This window comes from Chaetura pelagica, unplaced genomic scaffold, assembly GCF_000747805.2.
Source record: "Chaetura pelagica isolate M959 unplaced genomic scaffold, ChaPel_1.0 scaffold29, whole genome shotgun sequence".
Lineage (NCBI taxonomy): Eukaryota > Metazoa > Chordata > Aves > Apodiformes > Apodidae > Chaetura > Chaetura pelagica.
In genome coordinates this window covers 665311-683189 of record NW_009970720.1, presented here as the reverse complement: position 1 = coordinate 683189, position 17879 = coordinate 665311, and the positions used below count along the sequence as shown (strand labels likewise).

The 17879-nt window shown below is 38.9% G+C and overlaps 1 protein-coding gene across 1 annotated transcript in view; it reads right to left on the bottom strand.

Annotated features, from left to right (window-relative positions):
• Nucleotides 1-6994: 6994 nt before the first annotated feature.
• STK24 (serine/threonine kinase 24) overlaps nt 6995-17879 on the bottom strand; it is a 36529-nt gene continuing 25644 nt past the window's right edge. Inside the window, exons 5-10 of the mRNA XM_010006333.1 lie at nt 16861-17046; nt 16425-16570; nt 14199-14319; nt 13483-13551; nt 10378-10514; nt 6995-7560 (exon numbers count right to left, since the gene is read on the bottom strand). Of these exons, the coding sequence (XP_010004635.1) occupies nt 7524-7560; nt 10378-10514; nt 13483-13551; nt 14199-14319; nt 16425-16570; nt 16861-17046 (696 nt within the window). The 3' untranslated portion in view covers nt 6995-7523. The remainder of the gene's footprint in view (nt 7561-10377; nt 10515-13482; nt 13552-14198; nt 14320-16424; nt 16571-16860; nt 17047-17879) is intronic.

The window sequence follows — 17879 nt, the reverse complement described above, 5'->3', positions numbered from 1 at the left end:
CTACATTTAATCAGCAAGGAATTACTAATTTTCTATCTTTGACAAAGAAAAGAGTTTACAGCTCATTTTCATTTCCCTTTGGGGTTACAAATCCATGTGGTATAAATAAAGTATAGGATTCTTATCTAACCATTTTCTTGGTGCAAGTTGACCAAACTGTTCATCTGTTGGCTTTGAAAAGTGAATACTACTTGCAAGGTGAAAAATTTTACAATAATCCAGTGCAATATTATTTGGGCTGTTAATGTAGTGTGAATGGTATGTACAAGAAGAAATTAAAGGCTGTGGTGACATTCTGCTGTTTGTTTTACCAACTTGAAAGAAAACCTGTATGCTATGAGAACTGCAGCTATTTGTTGTTAATTTGAAGGGTGTTTTTAAATTCCTAGAAGCTGGAGGTGCTACTGAAGCCCTAAGCATTCATCCTGCCTGCCACACATCCTAGAGCGACTTTCGGTTTGTTGTTGGAATTTCAGTCTGTCTGGCTCTGACCCCTGTGCTCAGTGTGCAGAGTGGCAGCTAGAACCAGCAGGGGAAGCACCCGTCCCGTGCAGCTTTCAGGTTAGCCAGGCAGCTCAGCTTATGGTTTAAGAAGTGCTTCATCATGAGAGTGATGTAGAACTTCCATTAACAGAAGCTGAACGTGCTGCAGACTCACCCAGCGCTGTGACGGGTCTTGGAGGCAACGTGGTGCCAGGCAGAGGGGGCCCAAACATAGAGACAGGAAAAGAAGGTGGGACACTTCCACCCCTGCTTTTTCTTCATCTAACCATTCACTTTGTTACTGACTTACCTATGTGTGATGTATAAAATGGCTTGCAGGTTTTCTCACAACAAAAGGGAATAAAATACCTCACAGTACTGTCATATTATCCCTGTTTCAAGACAATAAAGCCTTCTTTCTATTCCCCCATCCCAAACAAAGGTACCTGTAACCATCCAAGAAGAGGTTGGGCTCCTGTCTGACCAAGAGCAGTCCCTGGGGCCACACTGACAAAGGGACACAAGTATTTCAGTACACTTCCTCAGCTGCATGGAAACCTTCAAACCCCTGGACACAGGACTCCTTGCAGCTGCTCATTTTCCTTAGCTAGTTCCCCTGAATGTTGGACATGGTCATGACATCTACCCTACCACATCACCTCTATCCATTTATAACGTGATCAACTTAGAAAGGCGGTAGAAAAAAAAAACATCTGAAGAACTTTCTTCCAGCTGGGGTCCCACTGGCTTGTCCATTCCAAGCCCATGTCTTTCCTCTGAAGGGCCAAAGAGGGTGAACTTAACAACCCGAGCAAAGCAATAGTGCACAGCAACTACAGTGCTCCACGACTGACCAGGAATGTGAGCAACGATCTGTGCAGTGATGAAATGGGGAAATGACACAGCATGGAGTAACAACAGCTCAGCAGCAGCCTCCAGGCCTGGAGGAACAAAGCTGAAGCAGCAACAGCACGTGATGGTGCTATGAAGTACAGTAAGGGGCTGCACACCTTATCCCCCTCCCCCCCAAATTATTACTGTGCTGTAAAAATAGTATCTGCAAAGCCTTACCAGCTTGGTGCCTACATCTGGCCTTTACAATTGTTATCTATTGAGAAAAATAATAGATTTTTGTGGGAAGTTTTTAATGGAAATTTTATCAAGGGTCATACCCTCAATTCAGCTAAAGTTGAGTTTTATTTCACCAGGGCTTATGGGATACAATCTTCACTGTCTGCTGCAGTAGTTTATTCCAAGCACACAAAAGAAAGGCTTTTATTTACATTCCTGAAATCAGGTAACACCGTTTCTAGGTATGTTTAATTTTCATGCAAAGTTTGGCAAACATTTTTTCTGTAAAATCTCAAGGCAAAAATCAAGATAGAATTCTGTTTCTCAGGACAGCAGAGACCTAGCTAGGCTGTGGCTGCAGCTTCAGAGTACCCACCTGATTCACCAGTCAGCATTTTCACCTTTTTGTACCATCTTTTTCTACAGAAAAAGAGAAACAGAAACAAGAGGTTTCTCCTTCTTTACTAGTGTGAGGTTTAATTTATCTTCTTTTTTCCATTGGCTCCAGTTGAGCAGCTGGAATTTGTCAGCATTTTTCTAGGTCTTTATTCCTAAGGCCAACCCAAAACTGAAATAATAGTAAGAGAATAAAAGTGACTGTCTTGACAGTCATAACTTAGAATCAGTTGAAGCCCAGGTGTGTGAATAAAAAGCTTACTAGAAAGCTGTAACCTTTAACCACTCACTTTTAAGCCCAGTTCACCGGATAGCGCTGCCCAGTCGAGCGAGGCGTGGAGGCGCACGGGTCACCGTGTGTCAGGTTAGTAGCCAGGACTAAACACACCCCTTGTGGGAAAACAACCCCAGACTGGTCACCCAAGGAGCTTTCCTCTTGTTTTTACTCACCGTGAAGATCAGTTGGCAGCTTCACACCATGGCCACAAAGAACTTCACTGCCACAGAGGTCGCACCACACGGCATGAGGTTGGATTTGCATCCACCAGGCCAAGTTGCTCCAGCACATCTCTGCTGGCCAGAACTTAACTTTTACTAAGGCATGAGTATTTATAATATACCTGTTTTCACATTTCACTTAAACACTGTTGAGACCTCAATCCTGTTGTAAATTCAGCTGAAACCAGCCAAAAATGACAGACTGAAGGAAGTCAACAGGCAGGGGGACACACAGCGTGACTGAAGAAATCTTGATAAGTGTCTGAACAGAGAAAATAAATCACACAAGGAAAATGTTTTAAGAGATGAAACAGGGACAGTATCCCACCATTCCATCAGCCAAGAAAAAAAACAGGGAAATAAGCAAGGCCTGAAAGGCCTGATTTTGGCCATTTTTATTTTTTCCTTTCTACAGAGGACAAACTTCCTGCTCTTCTCCCTCAAAATAAAACTTAACGATGGATGTGCAGATATGCAACTGCCCTTGCTAGAGCACACAAACATCCTCCCTCTCAGCCAGGGCACAGAAAAGGTGGAAGAGAAAAAAAAAAAACAGAAACTGGCAGAGTGCCACATGTACCTTATTTTTTCAAAACAGGATAAAATAGTAATGAAATATAATTACAGGAACACAGCTGGGCTTGTCACTGGGTTATACGGGTAATTACAGTTGTGATGTCTGGAGTTAAGCTCATGCCACTTGATATGAGCCCCTCATCAGTTTCTCTGGGCTGGCAGGATGCAGAATATGGAGCAGTTTTAAATTGTTGCCATCTGTGAATGGGCACATTGTCTCATTGTAGGACAAAACTGTAATATGGAACTGCACTTATTTAACCAAAACAGAATGTTATCAATCACTTCTATGTGTAGATAAAAAAAACCTTCCCCAAGAAAAGAACTGAACTTCCCACCTGTTAGGCCGTCTGTGAGATATGAGCGTACCAAGTCACTCAACAGAAAAAAAATATTAACATTCTTGCTCAGAAACTCTTGTTTGAGTTTAAACAACTCTAAGATAACAAAGTGAACATCAGTTTAGAAACTTTCTGCTTACTATTCCTTACACCTGGGCAACAACTGAGCTAGGAACCCACAAGAGCATCCATCCCTCCTGGGAGGAGACACCCCCCCCCCAGTCTCATCTTACTGACCACTCAGATGGCGAAAATTTCATTAAACTTTTCCTTCTTTATTTCTAGGTCATGTAGCTTACAAGGTGTTTTACCATGTTGGTGTGGAGTGACAAAAGTAAAATTTACATACACGGTTATAAACAGGCAGCAATATTACAGAAAACAAGATACACACCTTAGTTGTCCTCTGTAATCATGCTTTAAAAGGCAGAAAACCATTACATACAATTTGTTTACTGCATATGCTCAGTGCAATTACTAGTACATCTGCAAAATATATTTAAAAAGAGCAAGCTTGCAGATTTGTGCTGTACTTTAAGCTCTTCCCCGGCAACTTACAAAAATAATGTACGCTTGTACTGATCCTTGCATTATACCTGTGCTTATCAGCATGTCTGATAATCTCCAATGGTGACAAAGGCAAAAATATGGTTCCTTAAAAGTAAGGCTAATGTACAACTATTACAAACTAGTACCAGATCTTTAAGAAATTAAGCTGGAACGCCACATGAAGTACTAAGAGCTAACGGAGACGTTTCACAAGTACATTAAAAGCACAGGCAGATGAAGGAGTTGGGGTGGATGAAGCAGGACACGACCTCACAGCCTGCAGTGCAGTGCCCAGGTACATGCTCTCACCTTCCCCCTCCTCCCGCCCCACCAGCCCCGTGGGGACAGAACTCCCAGTTACATCACTCCTCAGTAACTGGTTCATCTGTCTGTGCCCACACAAACATGTACAAAATGCCCGGGGCTGCAGAGGAGCCGTGTGTGGCTCTGCAGGGTTTTTTTTTCTACACAAAGGGCTTTGCTGTAGGATAGTGACCCTGCCCTGGCGCTCTAGCAAACTGCTGATCAACCACCAAGTGCAACTGCAAGGAAAATCAAGTTAAAAAAATAGATTACACATCTGATACATACAAAAAGCAAGCCCCCAGTTCGAATGACTGATTTTTTATTTTTTTTTTAAACCATGAGTTTATTTACTGCCTAATTTCAAAATCCCTGACAAATAAGCAGTTCCACTAATTGAGATGTTTGCATAAATAGGGATAGCTTGTCATTTAGTATATTCAAAACTGAGTGAAGGAGTACTACCTGCACAGAAAAGCCATCACTGCAACACTGGAGCGCAGAAATGTTTATAGCATGGCACAACCTCCCTAAAATATCAAGTCACTTCTTTTTCTTCCAGAAACCGAGGCCGTGCTTCTTTCCAATGAAGCTCTTCCTCTGTTACCAATATAGATCTGATTTTTAAAGCATCAGTGCTTTTCAATAGCAAATGATTGTAATTTTACATTCAAGATACAGCACGCTTGTTTCAGTGAATCTCAGTTTAAGATAGTCTATATTTAAATAATCTATATATTACATATAAAAATACACATCTCTACCATAAATGAGGTCTTGTCTTTTTCTAAATGTCCCAGCCTTTTGACCAATTGTCCTTGCTTTAGGCCCTACTCGTGTTAAGCTCCTAAAACAAGGGACACAATCACCAAGTAACTACTGCCACAATCTACTCAGAGAAGTATTTCATCAACATTCAGTCCCAGAACACAACTAAAATGCAACTCAAAAACAGGCATGTGCAACTTTTAAATGATTGTTCAAAAATAGCATATTTTAGAATTGAATTTAATTTTCTGATTGAGATTTTTTTTTTTTTTTTCCAGCCAGAGCCATAAATTTAATTTCCCCACTAGATCTCTGAATTCTGTGCCTCTCCAAGTAAGTTCACTTTAATTTCAAGTCTCTACATTAACAGATGACTGGGCAAAAGCTTTCATTAATCTATTTATAACTCAAATGCAAACACAGCTGCTTATTTCCACATGCAGTAAATAGCATATACTCCCTAAATGGCTCCCTATTTTCATACTGAGATGCCAACAGGTTCCCTTCCCGTTGAGCTGCGCTCAGGTGCACACTTCACAACAGCAGAGCTGCATGTGTTCCCTCAAGGGTAAGCCTGTTCTGAGTGTTTGAGAGCACACAAAACAACCTATTTCAAGATACCAATCAAAGAAGAGTTATAAAGCATTGCTCAAGCTACCTGAATTTCACTTAGCCATAAAGGAGACCTGTTCCCTCATTATGCTGGCAAACTACAAATTGCTGTGTCTAAGAATGTGGCTACAAGCAAGAATGTGCCTGTGCCCACTTCTTTCAGCTGCTGTTTCAACCTGGTTAGAAGTTTCATAGCTCTGTTAACATGACAGTGTTCTCTAATGGTGAAAATATTACATTGATAATTAAGGCTATTAATATGCATAGAATATGGGCTACCATAGTGACGTGAAGTTCTGCCAAGAGATCCCACCAGCTTCCAGAATCATTACAGAACCCGGGTCTTTTTGTACCAAGCCAGGTAAATATGCCTACACTTCTAAACTTCTAATCCTTTCTGTCCCAAAACTCATACCTATATTAAAAAAAAAAACAAAAAAAACAAAAAAAAACCCACAACATTAAAATGATTAATAAGTTATCTCACTGTCCTGCAAAACATAAAATTCCCCATTTCTTCATTAAAAATGCAGCAAAAATATTCTCCTAGCTACCAGAATATAACATTGGTGAAACAAACCAATGTGAACCTCAGAGTAATACTGTGGGGAAAAAATGCCACTTCATCAACTGTGTAACTAATGTTACTATCTCCCAGACTTATAAAACCTGAAGTCAGCTATTTAGGGACACTCGCAGGATCAGTGGGAATTTCGAATCTCAGAGTTTTCAAGAAGGAACTTTTTTTCTAGGGAGACAAATAATAGGACACAGAGCACAGCATTCAGGTTCAGTTTTGCAGTCTTTATGTATAACATCTGTCTCCCTCAGGAAAAGGAAGCCCAGTTTTAGGCAGCAAGACCAAATATTCAATATATGGATAATTTTTCTTTTATGCTGCAAGGCATTAATTTTAATGATAAAAATAGGCATGATGAAGAAATATTTGCCACTGTCTCAGAGCCAATATCTCAATGAGATATTTCAGAATCAATAGAGAGACCAAAGATTTATTTGTGTGAGCATTCGGATGTGTTTAGGTGAAAAAAAGATTGTACCTCAATTTCACTACAAGCTTCACAGATGTCTGTTCTTAAAATTGAACAATACGTATGGTTCAGAATTTGTGTTGGCACAATTTAAAACTGAAAACATGAAAGAGCTTACTCTTTAGGGGAAAAAAAAAAATAATGTAAAGCTTTGAGAGACAAGGTGTATTAAATTTAAAACCAGAAGTAGTACCATAATTAAAAAGTTACATGCAGAATACAGATTAAAGGAAGAAATACTGGAGAAACAGACTAAAATTCTGTTTTTGCTGAGGTATGAATAGAAGGTTCCACAGTACAAGATTAACTCTTCCAATGGCAAATCCTTCCCATACAAAAATCAAACCAAGATTCACTTACCACATAATTCAAAATGTACACATAATAAAGGCAAGGCAATACTCAGTTATGGCCTGTCAATATTTACCCCACTAACATTATCTACAGAAGCACTTAACTATTTTGTACACAGTGATTCCTTATGCACGTTGAAAGGCTTTAGGTTAAAAAAGACTTTATATACATATCTGTACACAATTCCAACAAACATACTCCATCACCCAGTGGAATTCTTAAAGCAAGATACCTGAGGTTTCTCAATATCTTCAATTTCACTATCACAAACCTAAATATACATTTCAGATTTACAAAAAAGACACCTCCCTGGAATATGTGCATTATCATTAAAAAAAATAATAATTATAGCTTTAAGGAGCTGAAAAAGCCTGTCTCCATCCAAGAGACTTCATTTTCACTCCTGCACATTTAGGAATGTCCTTCCAGCAAAGGACATTCTAGTTGACTGAGGGGCAGAACAACATTAGGGTGTGCTCCACCATGGGATTGCTGCTGTCTTAGACAACTCAGGAACAGTATGTCAGTAGGATGAAGTACTTCCTCCAGCTAGTGAGTATCTGAAGAGAAAAAGAAATGGTTATTAGGACTTTTAGGCAGGTGTTTCATGACAAGCAGCAACTAAAAGTTACTCCCTTATATACTGCTGAAGTTCCAGCCTTTTTCCTTGCAGAATGACACCCAGCACTGCTGTCACATTTTAAAGACAAAAGCTGTAGTACTGAACAGCAGAATATTGCTGCTTTGCTAACCAACAGCAACAACCTGTGTCCAAGTGTGTTACGCACACGTATACGATGATCTAAGAATTCTGTATCCTGGGGGCAAAATTCTGTGATTCCAACTTCCCTACTTAGCAAGTTTACAATGTAATCTTTCCAAAATATTACTGGGGCAGGAAACCTGTATTTCTTGGTCAAAGCAGATTCTTAAATCACCCAAGGAAAGCAGCACACATTTTAACTATATTAAGCTTTCGATAAACTTTATAAAATATCAGAGATCAAAACTGGAGGGGGAAGGTAAATGGACTCATTCAAGTTATTGGGCAGCTCTTCTGACAGTCCCAACTAATTACTTCAGACAGACTTGGGAAATCCAGTTTTAACCCATCATAAGGGGAATGAAAATCCCATGAGAAACGTGTTATTGAAGAGCCATCTTCAGTAGTTACCTTTCAAATTGAGAGGATATTGCCAGCAGATACAATAGATGACTGAACGATGTAACAGAGCATACTTCTTACAATATTCAAACAAGAGGAAACTATCTTTTCAGCAGTTGAGTAGCTCCAAAAATTGGTATTTTTTGCACGAGTGATACCTACTAAGCTCTGGAATGGTTTAAATTCCTTTTTAGGGAGGAATCTTTCCATTAATTTCTTCCACTCACTCTCTGGAAGGATTCCTAGTCACAATCACATACTAGATGAGTATCTCCCTGCCACAAGGTTTACCCAGATGTGACCCATCAACAGTCATTCCCTGTGAATATTTCATTCTCTCCTTCACAGGAAATGAAGTGCCAGATTCCACTGTTACAATAAGACACTATGAACAAGAAAATCACCAACAGTCCGAGGAAGAACAACAGAGGGAAAACAAAAAGGTAAATAGGTATATAAAGGGTTCTGAAACTTAGGTGCTATGACAAAAATTATGACTGTTGCTGTCATGACAGGATTAAGTAAGATTTATCTCCAGCACCCCCAAAGAGAAGTGCCTGTCTCTGCAGGGTCATTTTTTCAGCTTCCATTGCAGCATCAAAAGTCTTTGAGATTCCCAGTTCCAGGAAGGCTGTGTACCAGACTGACAGAAATCTGGCACTGAAATATTGGGCTGATGAAAGACTGAGGTCAGTTTTGAAACCCATAATGGAAACAAACTGAGATAGAAGCTCTAGAAACTCTTTTGTGCCTGCAAGAATCACTTGAAAGGAGAATAAGGGTAAGGACCTTTTAGCACTAGAGATGCTTGCTGAAAGCAAGAAACACCATCGCTTGCAGACGTCTTGGTGTTGATTTTTACTGAAATACAAAGTGTCAGGCTGAAAGTGTGCATCTTAACTTCAGAGGTGTGAATTCTCAAGCTTTGCCAGGCTGTGGTTAGAGAGAGTATAAGGAAGACACCTGCTCAGGGTGATCTTTTTCAGGACCTTTTAGCACTAGAGATGCTTGCTGAAAGCAAGAAACACCATCGCTTGCAGACGTCTTGGTGTTGATTTTTACTGAAATACAAAGTGTCAGGCTGAAAGTGTGCATCTTAACTTCAGAGGTGTGAATTCTCAAGCTTTGCCAGGCTGTGGTTAGAGAGAGTATAAGGAAGACACCTGCTCAGGGTGATCTTTTTCAACAGAATGGCTTCAAGCTGCAACAGGGGAGGTTTAGACTGGACATTAGGAAAAATTTTCACAGAAAGAGTGGTCAGACACTGGAATAGGCTGCCTAGGGAGGTGGTTGAGTCACCATCCCTGGATGTGTTTAAGGGTTGTTTGGATGTGGTGTTGGTGGATCTGGTTTAGGGGAGAGCTTTGTAGAGTAGGGATGATGGTTGGATTTGGTGATCCCAAGGGTCTTTTCCAAACTGAATGGTTCTATGATTCTATTATTGTAAGGTAGCAGTCCATGTTTAATCATTGTCATGAGTTTTTTCTAGTACCATCCAAGCTGGACAGTGTAGATTCACAACAGCTGTGGGTTCCTGGATTCAAGGTTGCACTTAAAGCCTCTTCAAGCAGTAATCCTGAGATTTATACCCTGATCTTTTCTTGTGTAGCATTTAAGAACAGCAATTTGAGTGTTTGTTAAGAATATATTCCTAACTTAGGCTGCTAGAAAATATCTTATGAAAACTGGCCTTTTGAAGTAATAAAAAAAAAGTTGGTTCTGGAGGTACCACCAAAAAGCCATAGAGGATGTCTTCAAAGAACAAACAAGGAATCACTAATTATGTGACTGAAAGAAACACAAACTAGCTGACCAGTTCATTTTATTAAAGTGAGTATCAGAAATTACGAGTGATGCTGGGCATCCTCTGCAGTATACACCTTGATGCTAAGAAAGAATGCATGTCCCTTAGAGGGACTGCAGAGGGAAAAGGCTGTCCAGTCTCATTTGACACACAATATGCACAGCAACACGATGAACGTACACATGGACTATCACCTGAAGCTAGAAACTAGAACTGTTGATACAATTGGGGTTTGTTTTGTTTTGTTTTCTACTAAGCAAATAAGATTGTACAAAATGTAAGCAATGTAAGGTGTTTTTTTTTCCTCTATTTTTAACATAAATTAATTCTTTCAATGTAGCACTAGTCAAACATTTGTAGAATGAGATCTGCAATTTTCTGTAACCCTTACTGAAATAGTTTCATTACCTCTGAAGCCTCTGCACGAGGTGTGACACCATGTTATCTGCGATGCCCGGACAAGCCTCTTCAGCTAAATAAACAGCCTTTCTCAGTTCTTCTATGGCATCTGTGTTACCACCACAGTCTTCACTCTTTTCTTTCAACTGAATGAAAAATAGGAAGAGATATATTAATAAGGTATTAATAAATATTTATATAAACAATATAATGCCAAAGCTTGTTAGGAAGTGACCACTAGTGTTCACAATGTCAGGATTTGACTTTCATTCTACACCCTCACATCCTGATGACTTTTTTCATCCAGAAGTTAGTCTTTGCAGTAGTTATCAGGATGCCATTCATCTCCACAAATCTTCAGTCATTAACATACCCTTTTCAGCATGCTCACATTCAAAAATTGTGACAAAATATCCCAAGAGAAGATGCACAATTTACCTGTAGCTGCTCCGTTCCAAGAGGTTCTGCTTATACATACTCACTTCAGCATACATACACCATACACCTATAGCTCACACAGACACAGGGAAGGTGCACTTGTGCAAGCACTGTTAGAATGTTTTCCCCCTGTCCACTCCAGCAACAGAGTACCCTGAGTGCTTTCTCATCTCCCCCTTGAAGCAAAGAATCCCACACCTAGTCAGGAACTGAGGGCTCAGAGGGAAAGGCTTAGCGCTTCGCTTCGGCAGGAGCCGGTAAAACACACTCAGTACAGCTGATGAAATGCTTTCTTTCTCAGAACTCACTAAAGAACATTGAAAAATCTCAGCAGGGTCTGGGCTTCCTTGGAAATAAAAATGTCTTCCCACGAGTAGTAAAGTTGAAAGAAGGTTATGACCTTCTTTCAGGGACAGGACTTTTCCCTAGCAGGTTGCATGTCTGCATTTACAAGTTTCCCTCTATGTTTAGCACTACAGCTGCTGTAAAGAGCTGCTTTGCTTTTTACAAGGATGGAATTAAAGTAATTTCTCAGAGAAAAAAAAACCAAAATGATGAAAAAACACTCCAGTTGGAAGATGACCCTGCTTATGAGTTCTTCACACTAAAGAGCTCGAGTTGTTTACATAGACCTAAAGAACAGTGAAATATTTTTCTACATATTTCTCTGCAAATTTTTCAATTCATTTAAGAGTCATCTCTGAATGCTCAACCTAGAGCCACTGTCTTTGTGCCATTACTGCCAGTAATGAAGGAAGCTTAGCTTGAACAAATGGTAAGTTTGTACTGTTTCCCAAGCTATAATGTGGGCATGCATATTGTCACAGGGAATAAGCATGTCCTCAGAAGGCCAGATTAACAGATGAAGATAATTTTTAGTCAAGTGTAGTACCAGACATTCTGAAAAGAACAAAGCAAGGGTGAAGCTCTTCAGCAATGTCCAAGCACTAAAGTGGCCTTTCAGGAGATTCTGAAGTGGACTTCCAACAGGTGTCAGGAACTACAGCACAAGAGTTGCCATAAGCACTGAGGAAAGGATTTCTTTAAAAAGGAATCAGAGTCTGGCAACGAAATATGTTGTTCTAGCTTCACATTTAGTGATGGCTTATAAATATGTTAGGACACCCTTCTGAATTTAACTCAGGTCTCAACAGAAGGAAGTCAAGATGACTCTGTGCTTGTACAACAGCTGAGGTACAGCCACAGAAGTAGAAGGGCATCTGCACTCTTCTTTGGCTGCTGCTTGTGTTCTCTTTTCATCACATTCAGGATGCTCCAGAGTGAGATCCCGCAGACAAAACACAGCCAACAGGAAGACACAAATGCCTTTTCTTTCCCCAGTAACCCTTTCTTAGTCTAAACTGGGAAGTCACAGCTTGAGAGCAAGACAACAGAAGATGACAATAGTGGGAACTTTAACAAAAGGACACCTCTGGAACTCCAGCCTTCAGAAGGGAACCCAGAATGAGTCACAGTCTGCAGTATTCTGCCAGTGACCTCAGGAGAGAGAAACCACATCAGGGTGATTTCACTTCAGTGGTAGTCACTGAAGATTAAAATTAATTGACAAGCGTGACAACTTTGCTCATTTTCAGGGTATGTTTTGATTTCTGTAGTTTGGGTAGGGAAGATTAAAATTAATTGACAAGCGTGACAACGCTTAAACGCTTAAACGCTTAAAATTAATTGACAAGCGCTCATTTTCAGGGTGTGTTTTGATTTCTGTAGTTTGGGTAGAAAGTGGAAAGAAAATTCTCAGAGGCAAGTAGGTGGGTATAACATAAATAACTGCAATGGAAGATGTAAAAAAAATCCTCATTTAAATCATTTCTCCACTTTACATAGAAGAATGACAGGTTGACTCAATACGGAAGTCTGAACAACCAATACAGAGGTCATCCCCTTAAATAAGTTTCATGGCTTTACTGCACTCAATATTCTTCATGAGCAGCATGCAGATTTTGATTATAATCAAAAGACTATTCATTAGAATAAAATTAAGACAACATTCTTCTATTAGAACAATTTCTCTTACATGATTTCTGTATTTTACAATGATTGAAAACATTTTATTTAGATAACAGAATTTCACAGGAAAGCTAAGGTGAGAGAGGAGGTTTTGGTTTTTAGAGTTCTATCAACTTTTTAAATAATAACATCATCATAAATATCTGGCTTCCCTTTCAGCTGATTTTTTTTTTTAAGTTATTTGTAAGCATTTGGAAAAACAAATATAAATAAATATAAAATTCAGAATGCAAACAAAACACAGTTTGCAACTGAAATCCAAAAGTTAAGTTCTTGCTGATCTGGTCCTCAGTCACATCTTGGAACACCGAAGAACTTAAAATTTGTAGCAGCTAAAATGACAGATAAAGAGATAAAGCAGTGTCAAAAAATGGAATGCTGCAATCCAAACATTTCCACGTCTTTTTGTTTTTCATGTTCATTGCTTTAGGCTAGCATGGTTGATGTAACTATCGTGCATATGAGGGTTGTGAGAAGCAAACCAGATACTTCAAACGCAGCCATGCGTGAAAGCAAACAGTATCGCTAGAACTGTAACACACCAGGTTCCAAATGGGTTGTGGAAACCTGAGATGTCATTCATCCCCTTTTTCTGTTTTTCAGAGACATAAATCCTATAACTGTTAAGTTTTAAAAGCAGTAACTTACCTCTGCAAATAAAGGAGATATCACAGTAGACAGGCATTGGGATAGAGGCCTCTTTGGGATGTCCTTTTCCTTTAAAGAAAACAAAACGCTGACCAATCTTATTTCTGAAAAAATGCATCCTCATAGTATTCTGTTTCTAATTAAAGAAAAAAAGATAATTCCAACACACTACACTTTGTGAAAAATCTGTTTCTATGTATATACGAATGTGTAACATGTTCTACAAAAGACTACTTTCAAAGCACTGTGGAGAACAAAGGCTGAATTAAAATTTGAGGCTGCAGCACCTCAAATATATATGTAGGCTCAATATTTTAAACAAAACAACAAATAACAACCCCAAAACCCCACAATCCTACAGAGCATGTCCTAAATCACACTTGCGCTGATACTTAGTAGGTTCCTTCCATATTTTTCTTATATCTTTCCAGTTCTGTTAAGAACATACAGAATTTTGAGAGCAAGGTAGCAACCACCTAGTCCTGCCACACAGGCTGCACAAAATACAATGGAGCAGCTCCTAAACATCCCTTAGTCTGCATTTTGGGTTTAGTTTATTTTTGGATGTGCACATTCTATTCTTTGCTATATTGTAGTTTTTTATCCTAAAAGACCAGAATGCCTTCCCCAAAACCCCAGCCTAGCTTTGTACTGTACTGGATTAAGTTTATTTTATAGACAGAAGATGTTTTTAAAATAAAATCTTGCTCGGGCACCTTATTTCTTTGCAACTCCAAAGGCTGGACTGCTCCATTCTCTAGATTCTTGGGGTCTTTTTCTCTTATTGTAAAGATCCACTCTCCTGAATCACTCCCACCTGAAGCCTGGCCATCTTCACTTTAAGGGAGAGAAAAAAAAGAACAAGTTTTATTACCTGCACCTTACTGTCCATGTTCATTCAATACACATGCTAAACATAAAAACTACAGTCACAAGAAACACCGGAATTCTATCATGCAAGCCAATAAGTATCAAGACAAGTATGAACAGTAATGTAATTTATCTTTTGGGGAAATTTTAAAAATAAAACCAAGACACTCCACTAAATGTTAAAGTAACTCCAAAAAGAGAGACGTTACAGATTGAAAATGTTTTCCCAAGTTACAAAAACAAGTAACACAAAGTCTTTTATTGTTATCTGAAGAATGGCTTTAGCAGGTTATCTCAGACCATTAGGGACAGGGGAAAAAATCAGAAGACTTAATTCACTTTTTTGCCTATAAAAATAATTAAGATGCTCGCTTAGATTCCCTTTGAGGAAGACAGTTCATCACTGGCCTGTTAGCAAGGTAAATTCCCCACTGTAAAATAAATGGCTAAAAAAAGTACAGAAAGAGCAAGGCTTTAATGAACTACATCACCATAAATCAATCTCCTGCCTCATATTTTTGTGGATGGCAGAGCATTTTTTTCTGTAACTCCTGATAAGTTAAAAGAATGGAAGTATTTACGCTGACACTGATCAGTCACTGCATTACATCTCTCCTCTCACTACCACAAATGTCCTTTGCTAAGTTCATTTCATTTCGACTTGTGAATTAAGAGGGATCTGCAAGAAAACCACCAATTAAAAGGACATCTAGTGGCCACACTACAGAAGTATTTAGCATAGCCTAACAAGTCAAAAAGCACGTGAGTAGTGTAAGAAAATTCTCCAGGATTTCTGCTTGAAGTCATGTAGAACTTCTGTCTGTCACTGGAAGAGGCAGGTGTACCTTCATAGTACACATCTCCAGCAAGCTCACCCAACCAAAAAAAATGTCTTGATTTGGAAAGTTAGTATTCCAGCATGCCAAATCAACTCAGCCTTTTATTGTAACAGTACAAGGGAAGGAGAGAAGGGGAAAGCAGGCTTAGAAGTAATGTGAAATTGTCTCACAAGCACTCAGTAACCATTCTTGTTCCACTGCTCTCCTGTGCCAAGCTATCAACTCTGGTCTAGTATTCCACAGGAACAACGTTAGTAACTGATCTGATACCAATTTTAAGACGAGTAATTTGCCTTCCAAGTCAGACCTGGTTTGGAGCTGGAACTGTGATCAGTGAAAGGCATGAAGTTATTAATAATGCAGGACAAACACACAGCTGTAATTGCAGCCAAGAAATTACAACCAAGCTGAGACTGGAATTGCAGAGAATACTTACATTTTCTTAGTTATGAGGAATTTAATCCATTTGTGAATAAATTGTGTCAAGCCATTCACTTGATACTCAAAAGTGTGTAATCTGATGATACCCACTATTTTCAAAATTACTTTTTGAAACAAATTCAACTTTTTAACTGAGTCATAACTATTTGTAACTTGGTTTCTTAAGGAAACCAACTCAGGAACCTATTGAACAGCTCCAGCAAAATTTCATGGAAAGAAGTAAGAACTGGAAAGAGAAATCTGGAAATACTTACAACACTTGTCCTTCTTCAATAAATAACTTGACATTTCATGACTAAACACCCTCTCAAAAAAACCCTAGGTAAAGGTTCACACCCCAAAACCCCATTGCCACAGAAGCACTGTCCACTAACCCTTATATGCAAGGATATGCTTCTGCCTGTTTACTCAGCCAAAATGAGGGACAATGTGCCACCAAGGAGAAAACTTCCCTCCTTAGACAGGACAGTGCATGTGCACACTGCTACCTGGCCATGCAGGGTGAGGCCCAACTTCTACTCTCCTGATAGGAATAACAGTTTGCCTTATGTCCACATAAGAACTTAGGCCCTGGGTAAAAGAGAAGGTAGTATGAAATGGGCCAGAAGAATTGTTCTCAATAATTGTTATTTGCATTAAATCCCTTGCAATGCTGAAACCAAGGTTTCATTAGTTTACCAAGGCTTCTCAGCTGAAAGGCTGTAAATAACAGAACACAGGAATATATGTGCTAAAAATAACTATTTGGGTCCTGTATTTACACAGGATATTTTACAAACTCATCAAACTTACGTATCTGAGTCATCGGAACTGGAGTCGTCGTGACTTTGTTCAGACTTCCATCTCTTGTGCCTGTCAATAAGGTCAGTCAGGTAGGAAGTTTTCTTTGAGTTTCGTAAAATAAATTTGTGTTTTAAGAGCTCTTTTGCAGTAGGCCTCTTAAAAAAAAAAAAAGAAAGAAAAGAGAAAAACAAATTTGTATTGCATTTGAGAGTGTTAAGTGACTCACCATAAAAAGACTAAGAAATCCAGATTTCAGTCTTGATACAAATGAGATTTTAAATATATACAGAAGCTAAATATATATATATATATACACACACATACACACACACTGGTGAATATGTTGCCCCCATAAGAACTGCCCCAACAGAACTGCACTTATTTGTGTAATTCATGTAAAGCAGTGAAGTTCTCCACTATACACTGACAAACAGATGAAACTCACAAAGCTTGGGTCCTTGTTTAAGCAGGCTTCAACAAATTCTTTGAGGGATTTACTGAAGTTTCCTTCCAGTGTTGGTGGATTATTCTTAGGAATGAGGAACAAAACCTTCATTGGATGTAATTCTGAATGAGGTGGCTCTCCTTTTGCAAGTTCTATGGCTGTTATGCCTAATGACCAGATATCCGCCTGTAAGAAACAATGCTTTTAAGGTCAGAGAAAGAGAAGAAACACTGTTGCTTACAAAAGTAGCTTTTAAACCTTTACTATAAATAATTTTATATGCAAATTGGTTTTATTATCATAGTCTGGTTTATGTGGCTACACACAAAAAGTACACAGTTCCTTCACTGTTTTACTCTACAGCATAAAGCAGTGCTACTTAAGAGTTTTAAAACCTTTTAAAATCATCAATATTAAACTGGGACTTATAATTGATCTTTAAACAAATATTTTTTAAAGTAATGTAAAGTTGTTATAAACTAGCATTTTAGCCACCATATTCAAGTACACTATGTAAATACAGGGCAAGACTCAAATATTGACAGAAAGGAAAATGTTAGTCACACACAGTTAAAACAATTCAGTAGTACAGAAGGAAAATGAGGCTGGATTTGGATGTTTGTGTTCTGACATATATAAAAGACTATGTTAAATAAACAGGCCTTCTCAAGTGGTTGTTGTGCAACAGCAGCAAAATTATTGTCTGTACCATTTAGTCTGGTCTCTGAAGTGCCAAAAGGCTCACAGAAACAAGTAAGTATCTCTAGTTCATTCAACACTGGAGCACTGGCCTTCTAGGGAACTGGTCAAGTATCCAAGACCTTTTTATGACCAGATGACATTTGAGACAGAAACAGCTGGAATTCAAAACCTGAGGACTGAATCACACTTTGTCCAAGTGAAAATAATTCGCAGAAGCTAAACCTTAAAAAGCCCCAACCATACACACCCTAACACCAAAAACAACCAAACAAAACCGAAAACACCATCCACTAATAATAATAAAAGAAATAGTTTAC